At 49.6% G+C, this 18,948-nt stretch overlaps 1 protein-coding gene and 1 long non-coding RNA gene across 2 annotated transcripts; both read right to left on the bottom strand.

Annotated features, from left to right (window-relative positions):
- Nucleotides 1–765: 765 nt before the first annotated feature.
- Nucleotides 766–5,810, bottom strand: LOC124027647 (serine/threonine-protein kinase SMG1-like; the record flags this gene model as incomplete). The annotated part of the gene is made up of 4 exons (XM_046340010.1): nucleotides 5,686–5,810; nucleotides 4,832–4,982; nucleotides 1,133–1,253; nucleotides 766–1,011 (listed from the first exon to the last, which is right to left on the bottom strand). Coding segments are annotated over exons 1-4 (568 nt in total), but the record flags the coding sequence as incomplete, so codon positions are not given.
- A 1,242-nt stretch (nucleotides 5,811–7,052) lies between these two features.
- On the bottom strand, nucleotides 7,053–13,035 carry LOC124027646. The gene is made up of 3 exons (XR_006837443.1): nucleotides 13,014–13,035; nucleotides 9,242–9,387; nucleotides 7,053–7,155 (listed from the first exon to the last, which is right to left on the bottom strand). It is a non-coding gene; the product is annotated as an uncharacterized LOC124027646 (long non-coding RNA).
- Between the last annotated feature and the right edge of the window lie 5,913 nt (nucleotides 13,036–18,948).

The following is an 18,948-nucleotide window of genomic DNA, read 5'->3' on the forward strand; positions in this document are numbered from 1 at the left end:
GGGACACACACACAGGGACACACACACACAGGGACACACACACACAGGGACACACACACACAGGGACACACACACACAGGGACACACACACACAGGGACACACACACACAGGGACACACACACACAGGGACACACACACACAGGGACACACACACACAGGGACACACACACACACACACACACACACACACACACACACACACACACACACACACACACACACACACACACACACACACACACACACACACACACACACACACACACACACACAGGGACACACACACACAGGGACACACACACACAGGGACACACACACACAGGGACACACACACACAGGGACACACACACACAGGGACACACACACACAGGGACACACACACACAGGGACACACACACACAGGGACACACACACAGGGACACACACACACAGGGACACACACACACAGGGACACACACACACAGGGACACACACACACAGGGACACACACACACAGGGACACACACACACAGGGACACACACACACAGGGACACACACACACAGGGACACACACACACACACAGGGACACACACACACACACAGGGACACACACACACACACACAGGGACACACACACACACACACACACAGGGACACACACACACACACAGGGACACACACACACACACAGGGACACACACACACACACAGGGACACACACACACACACACACACAGGGACACACACACACACAGGGACACACAGGGACACACACACACACACCCGCGGTGCAGAGGACTTTAGCCTTCTCGATCTGTAATTCAGGTCCCCACTTCTCCCCCACAGCACCCGCTAGTGACAGACTCCTGAATGCACGGCTCAACCCCTCCTCCTCCCCTTCCTCCTCCTCTTCCTCGCTGCACTGGCCCAGCAGACGCGTTGCCAGGGCGATGTTCCCCTGTTTCCGGGCGAATTTGACGGCCGTCAGACATAGTTCCATCAGGTGGCCATCCAGCAGAGCAGAGGAGCCTGGGTAATGGAACACAGGAAGAGGGAGAGGGTTAGCGTGAGTCACATGACAAAGACACAGCGATGGGGACCACACACACACACACACACACACACACACACACACAGACACGCGGTCTACCTTTCAGCCTGAGCAGTAGCTGTCTCTGGTAGATGGTGTATCTCAGTGCCTGGAGCCACGGCTGGACGTCCTGCTGTTTACAGGAGCTGAGAGCTTCACTGTACAGAGGAATCAGACAGTCCTGGAGAGGAGGAGAGGGTTAGGGGGGGTAGTATGTAGACACCGCTGGAGAGGAGGAGAGGGTTAGGGGGGTGTACTCACACATAGCAGTATGTAGACACCCCTTCAAATGAGTGAATTTGGCTATTTCAGCCACGCCCGTTGCTGACAGGTGTATAAAACCGAGCAATCTCCATAGACAAACATTGGCAGTAGAATGAGAGACTGGTACGCCTTACTGAAGAGCTCAGTGACTTTCAACGTGACAACGTCATAGGATGCCACCTTTCCAACAAGTCAGTTGGTCAAACTTCTGCCCTGCTAGAGCTGACCCTGTTAACTGTGAGTGCTGTTATTGTGAAGTGGGAAACGTCTAGGAGCAACAACGGCTCAGCCGCAAAGTGGTAGGCCACACAAGCTCACAGAACAGGACTGCAGAGTGCTGAAGCGCGTAGCTCGTAAGAATCGTCAGTCCTCTGTTGCAACACTCACTGCTGAGTTCCCAACTGCCTTCTGGAAGCAACATCGGCACAAGAACTGTTCGTCGAGAGCTTCATGAAATGGGTTTCCATGGCAGAGCAGCCGCACACAAGCCTAAGATCACTGTGCTCAATGTCATAATAATAATGGTCTGGGGCTGTTTTTCACGGTTCAGGCTAGGAGCCTTAGTTCCAGTGAAGGGAAATCTTAACGCTACAGCATACAATGACATTCTAGATGATTCTTTGCTTCCAACTTTGTGGTAACAGTTTGGGGAAGGCCCTTTCCTGTTTCAGCATGACAATGCCCCCGTGCACAAAGCCAGGTCCATACAGAAATTGTTTGTCGAGATCGGTGTGGAAGAACTTGACTGGCCTGCACAGAGCCCTGACCTCAACCCCATAGAACACCTCTGGGATGAATTGGAACGCTGACTGCGAGCCAGGCCTAATCGCCTAACATCAGAGCCCAACCTCACTAAGGCTCTTGTGGCTGAATGGAAGCAAGTTCCCACAGCAATGTTCCCACATCTAGTGGGAAGCCTTCCCAGAAGAGTGGAGGCTGTTATAGCAGCAATGTTCCCACATCTAGTGGAAAGCCTTCCCAGAAGAGTGGAGGCTGTTATAGCAGCAATGTTCCAACATCTAGTGGAAAGCCTTCCCAGAAGAGTGGAGGCTGTTATAGCAGCAATGTTCCAACATCTAGTGGAAAGCCTTCCCAGAAGACTGGAGGCTGTTATAGCAGCAATGTTCCAACATCTAGTGGAAAGCCTTCCCAGAAGAGTGGAGGCTGTTATAGCAGCAATGTTCCAACATCTAGTGGAAAGTCTTCCCAGAAGAGTGGAGGCTGTTATAGCAGCAATGTTCCAACATCTAGTGGAAAGCCTTCCCAGAAGAGTAAGTCGCTCTGGATAAGAGCGTCTGCTAAATGACTTAAATGTAAATGTAAATGAGTAGAGTCTGTTATAGCAGCAATGTTCCAACATCTAGTGGAAAGCCTTCCCAGAAGAGTGGAGTCTGTTATAGCAGCAATGTTCCAACATCTAGTGGAAAGCCTTCCCAGAAGAGTGGAGGCTGTTTTAGCAGCAATGTTCCAACATCTAGTGGAAAGCCTTCCCAGAAGAGTGGAGGCTGTTATAGCAGCAATGTTCCAACATCTAGTGGAAAGCCTTCCCAGAAGAGTAGAGGCTGTTATAGCAGCAATGTTCCAACATCTAGTGGAAAGCCTTCCCAGAAGAGTGGAGGCTGTTATAGCAGCAATGTTCCAACATCTAGTGGAAAGCCTTCCCAGAAGAGTGGAGGCTGTTATAGCAGCAATGTTCCAACATCTAGTGGAAAGCCTTCCCAGAAGAGTGGAGGCTGTTATAGCAGCAATGTTCCAACATCTAGTGGAAAGCCTTCCCAGAAGAGTGGAGGCTGTTATAGCAGCAATGTTCCAACATCTAGTGGAAAGCCTTCCCAGAAGACTGGAGGCTGTTATAGCAGCAATGTTCCAACATCTAGTGGAAAGCCTTCCCAGAAGAGTGGAGGCTGTTATAGCAGCAATGTTCCAACATCTAGTGGAAAGCCTTCCCAGAAGAGTGGAGGCTGTTACAGCAGCAATGTTCCAACATCTAGTGGAAAGCCTTCCCAGAAGAGTAAGTCGCTCTGGATAAGAGCATCTGCTAAATGACTTAAATGTAAATGTAAATGAGTAGAGTCTGTTATAGCAGCAATGTTCCAACATCTAGTGGAAAGCCCAGAAGAGTGGAGTCTGTTATAGCAGCAATGTTCCAACATCTAGTGGAAAGCCTTCCCAGAAGAGTGGAGGCTGTTTTAGCAGCAATGTTCCAACATCTAGTGGAAAGCCTTCCCAGAAGAGTGGAGGCTGTTATAGCAGCAATGTTCCAACATCTAGTGGAAAGCCTTCCCAGAAGAGTGGAGGCTGTTATAGCAGCAATGTTCCAACATCTAGTGGAAAGCCTTCCCAGAAGAGTGGAGGCTGTTATAGCAGCAATGTTCCAACATCTAGTGGAAAGCCTTCCCAGAAGAGTGGAGGCTGTTATAGCAACAATGTTCCCACATCTAGTGGAAAGCCTTCCCAGAAGAGTGGAGGCTGTTATAGCAGCAATGTTCCCACATCTAGTGGAAAGCCTTCCCAGAAGAGTGGAGGCTGTTATAGCAGCAATGTTCCCACATCTAGTGGAAAGCCTTCCCAGAAGAGTGGAGGCTGTTATAGCAGCAATGTTCAACATCTAGTGGAAAGCCTTCCCAGAAGAGTGGAGGCTGTTATAGCAGCAATGTTCCAACATCTAGTGGAAAGCCTTCCCAGAAGAGTGGAGGCTGTTATAGCAGCAATGTTCCAACATCTAGTGGAAAGCCTTCCCAGAAGAGTGGAGGCTGTTATAGCAGCAATGTTCCCACATCTAGTGGAAAGCCTTCCCAGAAGAGTGGAGGCTGTTATAGCAGCAATGTTCCAACATCTAGTGGAAAGCCTTCCCAGAAGAGTGGAGGCTGTTATAGCAGCAATGTTCCAACATCTAGTGGAAAGCCTTCCCAGAAGAGTGGAGGCTGTTATAGCAGCAATGTTCCAACATCTAGTGGAAAGCCTTCCCAGAAGAGTGGAGGCTGTTATAGCAGCAATGTTCCAACATCTAGTGGAAAGCCTTCCCAGAAGAGTGGAGGCTGTTATAGCTGCAAAGGGGGGACCAACTCCGTGTTAATGGCCATGATTTTGGAATGAGATGTTAGACGATCAGGTGTCCACATACTGTTGGTCATGTAGAGTACGCTGAGTGCGTTCTCCAGGGCAGAGCAGCAGTGTAGATGCAGGCTGGCGAGGGTCTGTGTGTGTGTGTGTGTGTGTGTGTGTGTGTGTGTGTGTGTGTGTGTGTGTGTGTGTGTGTGTGTGTGTACCTCCTGTCCACTCAGTGTGTTCTCCAGGGCAGAGCAGCAGTATAGCTGCAGGGTGGCGAGGGTCTGTGTGTGTGTGTGTGTGTGTGTGTGTGTGTGTGTGTGTGTGTACCTCCTGTCCACTCAGTGTGTTCTCCAGGGCAGAGCAGCAGTATAGCTGCAGGGTGGCGAGGGTCTGTGTGTGTGTGTGTGTGTGTGTGTGTGTGTGTGTGTGTGTGTGTGTGTGTACCTCCTGTCCACTCAGTGTGTTCTCCAGGGCAGAGCAGCAGTATAGCTGCAGGGTGGCGAGGGTGGGCAGGCCGTCAGAGAGGGTGAGGGTGGAGAGGCGGAGGGGACCCAGAGAGATACGACCCGTCTGCTTCAGATAACGGACCAGGGTACTGTAAACACACACACAGAACACGAAGATATTACCTCCTTCCTCCCAGTGTCTTCACTTCCTGTCGCTGATCGAAAAAGAGGCGGTCCTTCTGTAGCTCAGTTGGTAGAGCATGGCGCTTGTAATGCCAGGGTAGTGGGTTCGATCCCCGGGACCACCCATAACAGAATGTATGCACACATGACTGTAAGTCGCTTTTGGATAAAAGCGTCTGCTAAATGGCATATATTATTATATTATTATATATTGAAAAGAAAATGACTGGGTTCAGAAACATGGTGGAAACTCCCACTAAGTCTCCACCAATTACCGAAGCGTTTAGGACAGGTGGGAAGTAGTGAACGAGAGTGTACATAGTCTGTCCCAAATGGTTCCCTCCTTTTGACCAGGGCCCATAGGGCAGCACAGACAGAACCCGCAGTCAGTCCAACAGTACTCAGCTCAACCCAAATGGAACGTGGAAGACATCATAGAAGAGCTCAATGAAATACTGCCGTCTCCTCGCTCCCATTGGATGACAGAGCCAGAGGTCCCGCCCATCTCTCACCTCCAATGGGTTTTTGAGAAGGAGACGAGTTGTATGCGATTGAGATCTTCCCAATGAAGTGTTCCACAATCCAGCAGGTTTTTGTTCCTACCCAGCACTAACACATTAATACAGGATTCAACTAAAAGTGACCTCCAAAATCCAATGAGAGACTCACTCAGAGGTGGGCATGGCCTTCTGTTCCTGCTCGTGATTGGCCGTTGTCATGGCAGCCACAGCGCTCCGCAGCAGCTGGACCTCAATGGCCTTCTGCAGCTCTGAGGGGTCCGGACTCAACACTGCCGGGAGTGAGACGCTTCAGGTCTACACACACACACGTTAGAAACAAACAGACACGTTAGAAAAACACACACACCTCTAAGGAGAATAGACTCAAAACTGAAGGGGGGCAGTCCAGACACCCCTAACTACTTTATTCTTGGAGCAGGTAGAGTTGAGCAGGCCTTAGTTCTCGCTCCCTCCTACCTAGTTTATTCCTGAGCAGGCCTAGTCCCTCTCTCTCTCCCTCCTACCTAGTTTATTCTAGAGCAGGTGGAGTTGAGCAGGCCTTTAGTGCTCTCTCTCCCTCCTACCTAGTTTATTCTTGGAGCAGGTAGAGCTGAGTAGGCCTTAGTTCTCTCTCTCTCACTCCTACCTAGTTTATTCTTGAGCAGGTGGAGTTGAGCAGGCCTTTAGTGCTCTCTCTCCCTCCTACCTAGTTTATTCTTAGAGCAGGTGGAGCTGAGCAGGCCTTAGTTCTCTCTCCCTCCTACCTAGTTTATTCTTGAGCAGGTGGAGTTGAGCAGGCCGAGTGCCCCATCTCTCCCTCCTACCTAGTTTATTCTTGGAGCAGGTAGAGTTGAGCAGGCCTTAGTTCTCTCTCCCTCCTACCTAGTTTATTCTTGAGCAGGTGGAGTTGAGCAGGCCAGAGTCCCTCCCTCCCCTCCTACCTAGTTTATCCTTGGAGCCAGTAGAGGTGGAGTTGAGCAGGCCTTTTAGACCTCTCTCTCCTCCTACCTAGGTTATTCTTAGAGCAGGTGGAGTTGAGCAGGTTTTAGTCTCTTCTCTCTCTCCCTCCTACCTAGTTTGTCCTTGGAGCCAGTAGAGGTGGAGTTGAGCAGGCCTTTAGACCTCTCTCCCTCCTACCTAGTTTATTCTTGAGCAGGTGGAGTTGAGCAGGCCTTTAGTCTCTCCCTCCTACCTAGTTTATTCTGGAGCAGGTGGAGTTGAGCAGGCCTTTAGTCCTCTCTCTCTCCCTCCTACCTAGTTTATTCTAGAGCAGGTGGAGTTGAGCAGGCCTTTAGTCCTCCTCTCCCTCCTACCTAGTTTGTCCTTGGAGCCAGTAGAGGTGGAGTTGAGCAGGCCGTAGTCGTCTCTCTCCCGCCAGGAGCTCCAGCTGAGCACGGCATCTGGGAAGTCTCCGTCCTCGAAGCAGCTCAGTGCCCGTACGTAGTTGAAGTCTGTCTTCAGGTGCACGCTGCGGCAGGGTTACCAGGGTTTTCTTGAGGGCGTGCACGCTGGCTGCCACTCCTGCACCGAGGACCACCGCCGAGGGCCACATAGCACTGGCATGCCTTGTTGGCAAGGAGGTTGAGCACCTCGGAGGAACACTCGTTGGACTTGAGGAGAACCGTCTTCCTGCCATCACCTGAAGGAGAGAGAGAGGAGAGGCAGAAGGAGAGAGAGGAAAGGGGGAGGAGGAGAGAGAGGAGGGGAGAGGCAGAAGGAGAGAGAGGAAAGTGGGAGGAGGAGAGAGGAGGGAGAGGCAGAAGGAGAAGAGAGGAAAGGGGGAGGAGGAGAGAGAGAGGGGGAGAAGCAGAAGGAGAGAGAGGAAAGGGGGAGGAGAGAGAGGAGGGGAGAGGCAGAAGGAGAAGAGAGGAAAGGGGGTGGAGGAGAGAGGCAGAAGGAGAAGAGAGGAAAGGGGTGGAGGAGAGAGGCAGAAGGAGAAGAGAGGAAAGGGGGTGGAGGAGAGAGAGGGGAGAGGCAGAAGGAGAGAGAGGAAAGGGGGAGGAGGAGAGAGAGGAGGGGAGAGGCAGAAGGAGAGAGAGGAAAGGAGGAGGAGGAGAGAGGAGGGGAGAGGCAGAAGGAGAAGAGAGGAAAGGGGGAGGAGGAGAGAGAGAGAGGGGGAGAAGCAGAAGGAGAGAGAGGAAAGGGGGAGGAGGGAGAGAGAGGAGGGGAGAGGCAGAAGGAGAAGAGAGGAAAGGGGGTGGAGGAGAGAGGCAGAAGGAGAAGAGAGGAAAGGGGGTGGGAGGGGAGAGAGGCAGAAGGAGAAGAGAGGAAAGGGGGTGGAGGAGAGAGAGGAGGGGAGAGGCAGAAGGAGAGAGAGGAAAGGGGAGGGAGGAGAGAGAGGAGGGAGAGGCAGAAGGAGAGAGAGGAAAGTGGGGAGGAGGAGAGAGGGGGAGAGGCAGAAGGAGAAGAGAGGAAAGGGGGAGGAGGAGAGAGAGAGGGGGAGAAGCAGAAGGAGAGAGAGGAAAGGGGGAGGAGGAGAGAGAGAGGGGAGAGGCAGAAGGAGAGAGAGGAAAGGGGAGGAGGAGAGAGAGAGGGGAGAGGCAGAATGAGAAGAGAGGAAAGGGGGTGGAGGAGAGGCAGAAGGAGAAGAGAGGAAAGGGGGTGGAGGAGAGAGGCAGAAGGAGAAGAGAGGAAAGGGGGTGGAGGAGAGAGGCAGAAGGAGAAGAGAGGAAAGGGGGTGGAGGAGAGAGAGGAGGGGAGAGGCAGAAGGAGAAGAGAGGAAAGGGGGAGGAGGAGAGAGAGAGGAGGGGAGAGGCAGAAGGAGAAGAGAGGAAAGGGGGAAGAGGAGAGAGAGAGGAGGGGAGAGGCAGAAGGAGAAGAGAGGAAAGGGGGAGGAGGAGAGAGGGGGAGGAGAGAGAGGGGAACACCTGGTTATTATCAGCTAGTGGTTGCCTCTGAAATGTCCCCCTATTCCGCGTTCTCACCGTTGTGTTTGGGGCTGGCTGTGTTAGAGCTGTGTGTCTCACCGTTGTGTTTGGGGCTGGCTGTGTTAGAGCTGTGTGTCTCAATCCAGGGGTTTGGGGCTGGCTGTGTTAGAGCTGTGTCTCATCGTTGTGTTTGGGGTCTGGCTGTGTTAGAGCTGTGTCTCACCGTTGTGTTTGGGGCTGGCTGTGTTAGAGCTGTGTGTCTCACCGTTGTGTTTGGGGCTGGCTGTGTTAGAGCTGTGTCTCACCGTTGTGTTTGGGGCTGGCTGTGTTAGAGCTGTGTGTCTCACCGTTGTGTTTGGGGCTGGCTGTGTTAGAGCTGTGTGTCTCACCGTTGTGTTTGGGGCTGGCTGTGTTAGAGCTGTGTGTCTCACCGTTGTGTTTGGGGCTGGCTGTGTTAGAGCTGTGTGTCTCAATCGTTGTGTTTGGGGCTGGCTGTGTTAGAGCTGCGTGTCTCAACCGTTGTGTTTGGGGCTGGCTGTGTTAGAGCTGTGTGTCTCACCGTTGTGTTTGGGGCTGGCTGTGTTAGAGCTGTGTCTCTCACTGTTGTGTTTGGGGCTGGCTGTGTTAGAGCTGTGTGTTTGGGGCTGGCTGTGTTAGAGCTGTGTGTCTCACCGTTGTGTTTGGGGCTGGCTGTGTTAGAGCTGTGTGTCTCACCGCTGTCGTTGTGTTTGGGGCTGGCTGTGTTAGAGCTGTGTGTCTCACCGTTCCCAGTGTGTTTGGGCCTGGCTGTGTTAGAGCTGTGTCTCTCACCGTTCCCAGTGTGTTTGGGCCTGGCTGTGTTAGAGCTGTGTCTCTCACCGTTGCCGTTGTGTTTGGGGCTGGCTGTGTTAGAGCTGTTGGCTCCGCCCAGTTTGAGGAGTGAGCGGTCGAAGCCCTTAATGGAACAGTCCATCCCCGTCACGGCACACAGCTGTTCCTGGTACTCCACTGCAGCCTTCTCAAACCTAGAGAGAGAGGTATGGGTCACTATAGGGTATTTACAGAGAGGTATGGGTCACTATAGGGTATTGACAGAGAGAGGTATGGGTCACTATAGGGTATTGACAGAGAGGTATGGGTCACTATAGGGTATTTACAGAGAGAGGCATCAGTTACTATAGGGTATTTACAGAGAAGTATGGGTTACCATAGGGTATTTACAGAGAAGTATGGGTTACTATAGGGTATTTACAGAGAGGTATGGGTATTTACAGAGAGGTATGGGTTACTATAGGGTATTTACAGAGAGGTATGGGTTACTATAAGGTATTTACAGAGAGGTATGGGTTACTATAAGGTATTTACAGAGAGGTATGGGTTACTATAGGGTATTTACAGAGAGGTATGGGTTACTATATGGTCTTGACAGAGAGGTATGGCTTACTATATGGTCTTGACAGAGAGAGGTATGGCTTACTATATGGTATTTACAGAGAGGTATGGGTCACTATAGGGTATTTACAGAGAGGTATGGGTCACTATAGGGTATTTACAGAGAGGTATGGGTTACTATAGGGTATTTACAGAGAGGTATGGGTCACTATAGGGTATTTACAGAGAGGTATGGGTCACTATAGGTATTTACAGAGAGGTATGGGTCACTATAGGGTATTTACAGAGAGGTATGGGTCACTATATGGTATTTACAGAGAGGTATGGGCTACTATATGGTCTTGACAGAGAGGTATGGCTTACTATATGGTATTTTACAGAGAGGTATGGGTTACTATAGGGTATTTTACAGAGAGAGGTATGGGTTACTATAGGGTATTTACAGAGAGGTATGGGTTACTATAGGGTATTTACAGAGAGAGGTATGGGTTACTATAGGGCATTTACAGACAGAGGTATGGGTCACTATAGGGTATTTATAGAGAGGTATGGGTTACTATATGGGCTTGACAGAGAGAGAGGTATGGGTTACTATATGGTATTTACAGAGAGAGGTATGGGTTACTATGGTCTTTGACAGAGAGAGAGGTGTGGGTTACTATGGTCTTTGACAGAGGAGGTATGGGTTACTATATGGTATTTACAGAGAGAGGTATGGGTTACTATGGTCTTTGACAGAGAGAGGTATGGGTTACTATATGGTATTTACAGAGAGAGAGGTATGGGCTACTATATGGTATTTACAGAGAGAGTGGTATGGGCTACTATATGGTATTTACACAGAGAGAGGTATGGGTTACTATGGTCTTTGACAGAGAGAGAGGTATGGGTTACTATAGGGTATTTACAGAGAGGTATGGGTTACTATAGGGTATTTACAGAGAGAGGTATGGGTTACTATGGTCCTTGACAGAGAGAGAGGTATGGGTTACTATAGGGTATTTACAGAGAAGTATGGGTTACTATAGGGTATTTACAGAGAGGTATGGGTTACTATAGGGTATTTACAGAGAGGTATGGGTTACTATATGGTATTTACAGAGAGGTATGGCTTACTATATGGTCTTGACAGAGAGAGGTATGGCTTACTATATGGTATTTACAGAGAGGTATGGGTTACTATAGGTATTTACAGAGAGGTATGGGTTACTATATGGTATTTACAGAGGTATGGCTTACTATATGGTATTTACAGAGAGGTATGGCTTACTATATGGTCTTGACAGAGAGGTATGGCTTACTATATGGTATTTACAGAGAGGTATGGGTCACTATAGGGTATTTACAGAGAGGTATGGGTTACTATAGGGTATTTACAGAGAGAGGTATGGGTTACTATGGTCCTTGACAGAGAGAGAGGTATGGGCTACTATATGGTATTTACAGAGAGGTATGGGTTACTATATGGTATTTACAGAGAGAGGTATGGGTTACTATAGGGTATTTACAGAGAGGTATGGGCTACTATATGGTCTGGACATACCATTTAACAGCATCTATGGACAACTAGAGGTGTGTACTACCTGCTTATTGACTACATTTAAAGTGGCAATCAGCAGTTGAAACAATAAAGCGTACTCACTGCCCCGTTTGGGTAAAAGGCTGAGGGATGGGACTGGAGGAATGTAACCACTCAACTTCAAAGACAGAGCTTTGGATTTAAGGACCAACCATCATTGACATCATAGACAACATTCCAGTTGTAACCAGCCATGACATCATAGACAACATTCCAGTTGTAACCATCCATGACATCATAGAGCAACATTCCAGTTGTAACCAGCCATGACATCATAGAGCAACATTCATTACATTACATTACATTTAAGTCATTCCAGTTGTAACCAGCCATGACATCATAGAGCAACATTCCAGTTGTAACCAGCCATGACATCATAGAGCAACATTCCAGTTGTAACCATCCATGACATCATAGAGCAACAGTTGTTACATGACATCATAGAGCAAACATTCCATGACATCATAGAGCAACCAGTAACCATCCATGACATCATAGAGCAACATTCCAGTTGTAACCATCATCATAGAGCAACATAACCATCCATGACATCATAGAGCAACATTCCAGTTGTAACCAGCCATGACATCATAGAGCAACATTCCAGTTGTAACCAGCCATGACATCATAGAGCAACATTCTAGGTGTAACCAGCCATGACATCATAGAGCAACATTCCAGTTGTAACCAGCCATGACATCATAGAGCAACATTCTAGGTGTAACCAGCCATGACATCATAGAGCAACATTCCAGTTGTAACCAGCCATGACATCATAGAGCAACATTCTAGGTGTAACCATCAATGACATCATAGTTAAAACCATCAATGACATCATAGAGCAACATTCTAGGTGTAACCATCCATGACATCATAGAGCAACATTCTAGGTGTAACCATCAATGACATCATAGAACAACATTCTAGGTGCAACATGACATCATAGAGCAACATTCTAGGTGTAACCATCAATGACATCATAGAGCAACATTCCAGTTCTAACCATCCATGACATCATAGAGCAACATTCCAGGTGTAACCAGCCATGACATCATAGACAACATTCCAGTTGTAACCAGCCATGACATCATAGACAACATTCCAGGTGTAACCATCCATGACATCATAGAGCAACATTCCAGGTGTAACCAGCCATGACATCATAGACAACATTCCAGTTGTAACCATCCATGACATCATAGACAACATTCCAGTTGTAACCATCCATGACATCATAGACAACATTCCAGTTGTAACCAGCCATGACATCATAGAGCAACATTCCAGTTGTAACCAGCCATGACATCATAGAGCAACATTCCAGTTGTAACCAGCCATGACATCATAGAGCAACATTCCAGTTGTAACCAGCCATGACATCATAGACAGCATTCCAGTTGTAACCATCCATGACATCAGAGCAACATTCTAGGTGTAACCATCAATGACATCATAGAGCAACATTCTAGGTGTAACCATGGTGAGGCTGTATAGTGTTTGTTTATATTTTCTTTCTTTCAAAACATTTGTATAAAACAAGCTTATATTTTAGGTTCTGGTGGGAACTAAGATCATGAGGCATTTAGAAAGTTAAATCTGTCAAGAATTGCCCCTTAAATACACTAAGCTTGGACTCCACTTGACACACAAACACACACACACAGGGGTGGTTTTCCTTACCGCCCCTCAGCCTGTAGTGCCAGAGCTGACCCAAGCCAGACTCTTGCCAGTGTTGGTGAGACTCCAGGCAGCTAAACCCTGGATAGCCTCAGGACAGTGAAGTTCACACAGAGCCTCTACCAGCATCACCAGAGGAGCCTCCAACTCTGGACCCTACAGAGAGGAGACATGGGGATCAGTTACAGATGACCAGTAGAGACCTGGACCCTACAGAGAGGAGACATGGGGGATCAGTTACAGATGACCAGTAGAGACCTGGACCCTACAGAGAGGAGACCTGGACCCTACAGATGACCAGGAGACATGGGGATCAGTTACAGATGACCAGTAGAGACCTGGACCCTACAGAGAGGAGACAATGGGGGTCAGTTACAGATGACCAGGGGAGACCTGGGGGTCAGTTACAGATGACCAGGGGAGACCTGGACCTTACAGAGAGGAGACCTGGACCCTACAGAGAGGAGACCTGGACCCTACAGAGAGGAGACCTGGACCCTACAGAGAGGAGACCTGGACCCTACAGAGAGGAGACCTGGACCCTACAGAGAGGAGACCTGGACCCTACAGAGAGGAGACATGGGGGTCAGTTACAGGTGACCAGTAGAGACCTGGACCCTACAGAGAGGAGACATGGGGGTCAGTTACAGGTGACCAGTAGAGACCTGGACCCTACAGAGAGGAGACCTGGACCCTACAGAGAGGAGACCTGGACCCTACAGAGAGGAGACCTGGACCCTACAGAGAGGAGACCTGGACCCTACAGAGAGGAGACAATGGGGGTTAGTTACAGATGACCAGTAGAGACCTGGACCCTACAGAGAGGAGACAATGGGGGTCAGTTACAGATGACCAGTAGAGACCTGGACCCTACAGAGAGGAGACCTGGACCCTACAGAGAGGAGACATGGGGGTCAGTTACAGGTGACCAGTAGAGATCTGGACCCTACAGAGAGGAGACATGGGGGTCAGTTACAGGTGACCAGGGGAGACCTGGACCCTACAGAGAGGAGACAATGGGGGTCAGTTACAGATGACCAGTAGAGACCTGGACCCTACAGAGAGGAGACATGGGGGTCAGTTACAGGTGACCAGTAGAGACCTGGACCCTACAGAGAGGAGACCTGGACCCTACAGAGAGGAGACAATGGGGGTTAGTTACAGATGACCAGAGGAGGCCTGGACCCTACAGAGAGGAGACCTGGACCCTACAGAGAGGAGACATATGGGGGGTCAGTTACAGGTGATGTATTTATTAACTTCAGGTAAAGGGGTCGTGGTTGAAAACAGTTGACTGACTGTTGGAACAAGGTAATGCTGAGTGTGTTTCTCTGTGTGGTCAAGTACACTAGGTTCAGTTGGGGCTCTGGTCAAAAGTAGTGCACTATATAGGGAATAGGGTGTGGTTTAGGACACAGTCCTGGGACTGTTCGTCTCCTCCCGTTACCAGAGTGCTGCTGTTCTGGATCTCAGTCAGCAGGTCAAGCCGTGGCGCACGGTGACTGCTGGTTGGCCGGACAGAAGCCCCACCCTCATCAGGGCCAGGCGGATACGAGTCAGCCAATCCTGGCAGGTCTGACGGTTGGTATAGAAGAATGTTCTGATACCCTGGATATAGAGGGAAGGAGAGAGAGAAAAACATAGTTGACATTAGGAGCCGCGTGCACCTTGGGTGGTGTGGTCAAAGCGTTGGCACAGCCCTCGTAGGCGTTGTACATCAGTTTCTCACAGTGTAGGTGTGTAGTGTAGGTGTGTGTGTGTGTGTACCTTGGGTGGTGCGGTCAGAGCATTGGCACAGCCCTCGTAGGCGTTGTACATCAGTTTCTCCAGGTTTTCCAGGAACTGCAAGAGCAGCGCCAGACGCAGCTGGTTGCTATGGTGACCACGTCTGTGTCGCCGCTCCATTGGCTGAGCTCCTGTTCAGTGTTCAGACTGTGGGCCGCCAGGCTGCGGATTATACCTGGAGAGGAGGGAGAGGAGGAGGGAAGAGGAGAGAGGGAAGAGGAGAGAGGGGAGAGGAGAGAGGGGAGGAGAGGGGAAGGAGAGAGGGGAGAGGGAGAGAGGGGAGGAGAGAGGGGAGGAGAGAGGGGAGGAGAGAGGGAGGAGAGAGGGGAGGAGAGAGGGGAGGAGAGAGGGGAGGAGAGAGGGGAGGAGGAGGGGAGGGAGAGGGAGGAGAGGGGAGGAGGAGAGGGAGGAGAAAGAGGAGGAGAGGGGAGGAGAGAGGGGAGGAGAGAGAGGAGGGGAGGGAGGGGAGGAGAGAGGGGGAGGAGGGAGGGGAGGAGGAGGGGGAGGGAGAGGAGAGGGGAGGGAGGGAGGGAGGGAGGAGGGAGAGAGGGAAGAGGGAGGAGAGAGGGAGGAGGGAGGGAGGGAAGAGGAGGGAGGGGAGGAGGAGAGAGGGAAGGGGAGGGAGGGAGGAGGGGGAGGGAGGGAGGGGAGGGGGGGAGAGAGGGGGGGGGGAGAGGGGAGGGGAGGAGGAGAGGGGAGGGGGAGGGAGGAGAGGGGGGAGGGAGGAGAGAGGAGAGGAAGGGGAGGAGAGAGGGGAGGAGAGAGGGAGGAGAGAGGGAGGAGAGAGGGAGGAGAGAGGGAGGAGAGAGGGAGGAGAGAGGGAGGAGAGAGGGAGGAGAGAGGGAGGAGAGAGGGAGCAGAGAGGGAAGGATATGTTCTTGAAAGAGGCAACATGTAAATCCAGAATGTGTATAGGATGGAATAGGGGGGCCCTCAATATACTTTCAAATGACTCAAACCAAATGGAAACTGTGTAGAAATGATAATGGACCTGCATTTGGTACAGTTTCATGACTGTGTCCAGCTGGCTCACAGACTTATCACCGATCTGAGAGCTAGACAGTCAGGGAGCATTGGAAATTCCCAAAACCATTTTGAAAGTGAAAGAAATAACGTTTTCAGTGTGGCCCTCCGGAACTTTCTGAAAAGTAAATGTGGCTCACAGGGAGAGTTTAAAGTTTAAACCAGGGGTGTCAAGGGTCTAACTGACAGGACATGGGCGTTACAGGGGAGGAGCTACAGGGGAGGAGCTACAGGGGGAGGAGCTACAGGGGCAGGAGCTACAGGGGCGGAGCTACAGGGGCAGGAGCTACAGGGGCAGGAGCTACGTGGGGCGGAGCTACGTGGGGCGGAGCTACGGGGGGCGGAGCTACGTGGGGCAGAGCTACGTGGGGCAGAGCTACAGGGGTTCAGAATGCAAAGAACAGCCCCTCTCCAGGCCTCCAACCACCTCATCAACAACATGTTAAAAATAATCATGGGGAAAACTCTGGACTGAGTGTGTGTGTGTGTGTTTTAGTGTGTGTGTGTGTGTTTCCAGGTGTGTGTTGTGTGTGTGTGTGTGTTTTAGTGTGTGTGTGTGTGTTTTAGTGTGTGTGTGTGTGTGTTTTAGTGTGTGTGTGTGTGTGTTTTTAGTGTGTGTGTGTGTTTTGTTTGTGTGTGTGTGTGTGTGTGTTTTAGTGTGTGTGTGTGTTTTTGTGTGTGTGTGTGTGTTTTAGTGTGTGTGTGTGTGTTTTGTGTGTGTGTGTGTGTTTTAGTGTGTGTGTGTGTGTGTGTGTTTTAGTGTGTGTGTGTGTGTGTTTTAGTGTGTGTGTGTGTGTGTTTTAGTGTGTGTGTGTGTTTTGTTGTGTGTGTGTGTGTGTGTTTTAGTGTGTGTGTGTGTGTGTTTTAGTGTGTGTGTGTGTGTGTTTTAGTGTTGTGTGTGTGTTTTAGTGTGTGTGTGTTTTAGTGTGTGTGTGTGTGTGTGTGTGTGTGTTTTAGTGTGTGTGTGTGTTTTGTGTGTTTTAGTTTTAGTGTGTGTGTGTTTTTTGTGTGTGTGTGTGTGTGTTTTAGTGTGTGTGTGTGTGTGTTTTAGTGTGTGTGTGTGTGTGTGTTTTAGTGTGTGTGTGTGTGTGTTTTAGTGTGTGTGTGTGTGTTTTAGTGTGTGTGTTGTGTGTGTTTTGTGTGTTGTGTGTGTGTGTTTTAGTGTGTGTGTGTGTGTTTTAGTGTGTGTGTGTGTGTTTTAGTGTGTGTGTGTGTGTGTGTTTTAGTGTGTGTGTGTGTGTTTTAGTGTGTGTGTGTTTTAGTGTGTGTGTGTGTGTGTGTTTTAGTGTGTGTGTGTGTGTGTTTTAGTGTGTGTGTGTGTTTTAGTGTGTGTGTGTGTTTTAGTGTGTGTGTGTGTGTAACAGCCCGTACCCTCTATGGTCTGGAAGGTGTCCTGTGCCCGTCCCAGCGGGGTACGGAGTTTAGACAACACTGTGAACTGAGCTGCCTCCCACACCGCCCACTGCCACAGCACCGCCTCAGTCTTCAGCAGAGCCCGCGGTACACACACACACACCGCCACCCGCACCGGAGACACACACACCCCCTTCACGACCTGACGAGACACCCTCGCGCTTCTCCAGACGCTGGCAGCTGTGGTACAGACGCTCCAGCCACGGTTCTTTACTGTAGGAACACACAGGTTAGCATATATCCACACACACACACACAGGTTAGCATATATCCACACACACAGGTTAGCATATATCCCACACACACACACACAGGTTAGCATATATCCACACACACAGGTTAGCATATATCCACACACACACAGGTTAGCATATATCCACACACACACACACAGGTTAGCATATATCCACACACACACACACAGGTTAGCATATATCACACACACACACACACACACACCCACACACACACACACACACACAGGTTACCATATATCCACACACACACACACAGGTTACCATATATCCACACACACACACACACAGGTTAGCATATATCCACACACACAGGTTAGCATATCCACACACACACATCCATCCACACACACACACAGGTTAGCATATATCCACACACACACACACACAGGTTAGCATACACACACACACACACACACAGGTTAGCATATATCCACACACACACAGGTTAGCATATATCACACACACAGGTTAGCATATATCCACACACACACAGGTTAGCATATATCCACACACACACACAGGTTAGCATATATCCACACACACACACACAGGTTAGCATATATCCACACACACAGGTTAGCATATATCCACACACACACAGGTTAGCATATATCCACACACACACAGGTTAGCATATATCACACACACACAGGTTAGCATATATCCACACACACACACAGGTTAGCATATATCCACACACACACACAGGTTAGCATATATCACACACACACAGGTTAGCATATATCCCACACACACACAGGTTAGCATATATCCACACACACAGGTTAGCATATATCCACACACACACACACACACAGGTTAGCATATACACACACACACACACACAGGTTAGCATATATCCACACACACACAGGTTAGCATATATCCCACACACACACAGGTTAGCATATATCCACACACACACAGGTTAGCATATATCCACACACACAGGTTAGCATATATCCACACACACACAGGTTAGCATATATCCACACACACACACAGGTTAGCATATATCCACACACACACAGGTTAGCATATATCCACACACACAGGTTAGCATATATCCACACACACAGGTTAGCATATATCCACACACACAGGTTAGCATATATCCACACACACAGGTTAGCATATATCCACACACACAGGTTAGCATATATCCACACACACAGGTTAGCATATATCACACACACAGGCATATATCCACACACACAGGTTAGCATATATCCACACACACAGGTTAGCATATATCCACACACACAGGTTAGCATATATCCACACACACAGGTTAGCATATATCCACACACACACGTTAGCATATATCCACACACAGGTTAGCATATATCCACACACAGGTTAGCATATATCCACACACACATATATCCACACACACAATAGCATATATCCACACACACACACAGGTTAGCATATATCACACACAGGTTAGCATATATCCA

This window comes from Oncorhynchus gorbuscha, unplaced genomic scaffold (genome assembly GCF_021184085.1).
Source record: "Oncorhynchus gorbuscha isolate QuinsamMale2020 ecotype Even-year unplaced genomic scaffold, OgorEven_v1.0 Un_scaffold_3424, whole genome shotgun sequence".
In the NCBI taxonomy this organism is placed as follows: domain Eukaryota; kingdom Metazoa; phylum Chordata; class Actinopteri; order Salmoniformes; family Salmonidae; genus Oncorhynchus; species Oncorhynchus gorbuscha.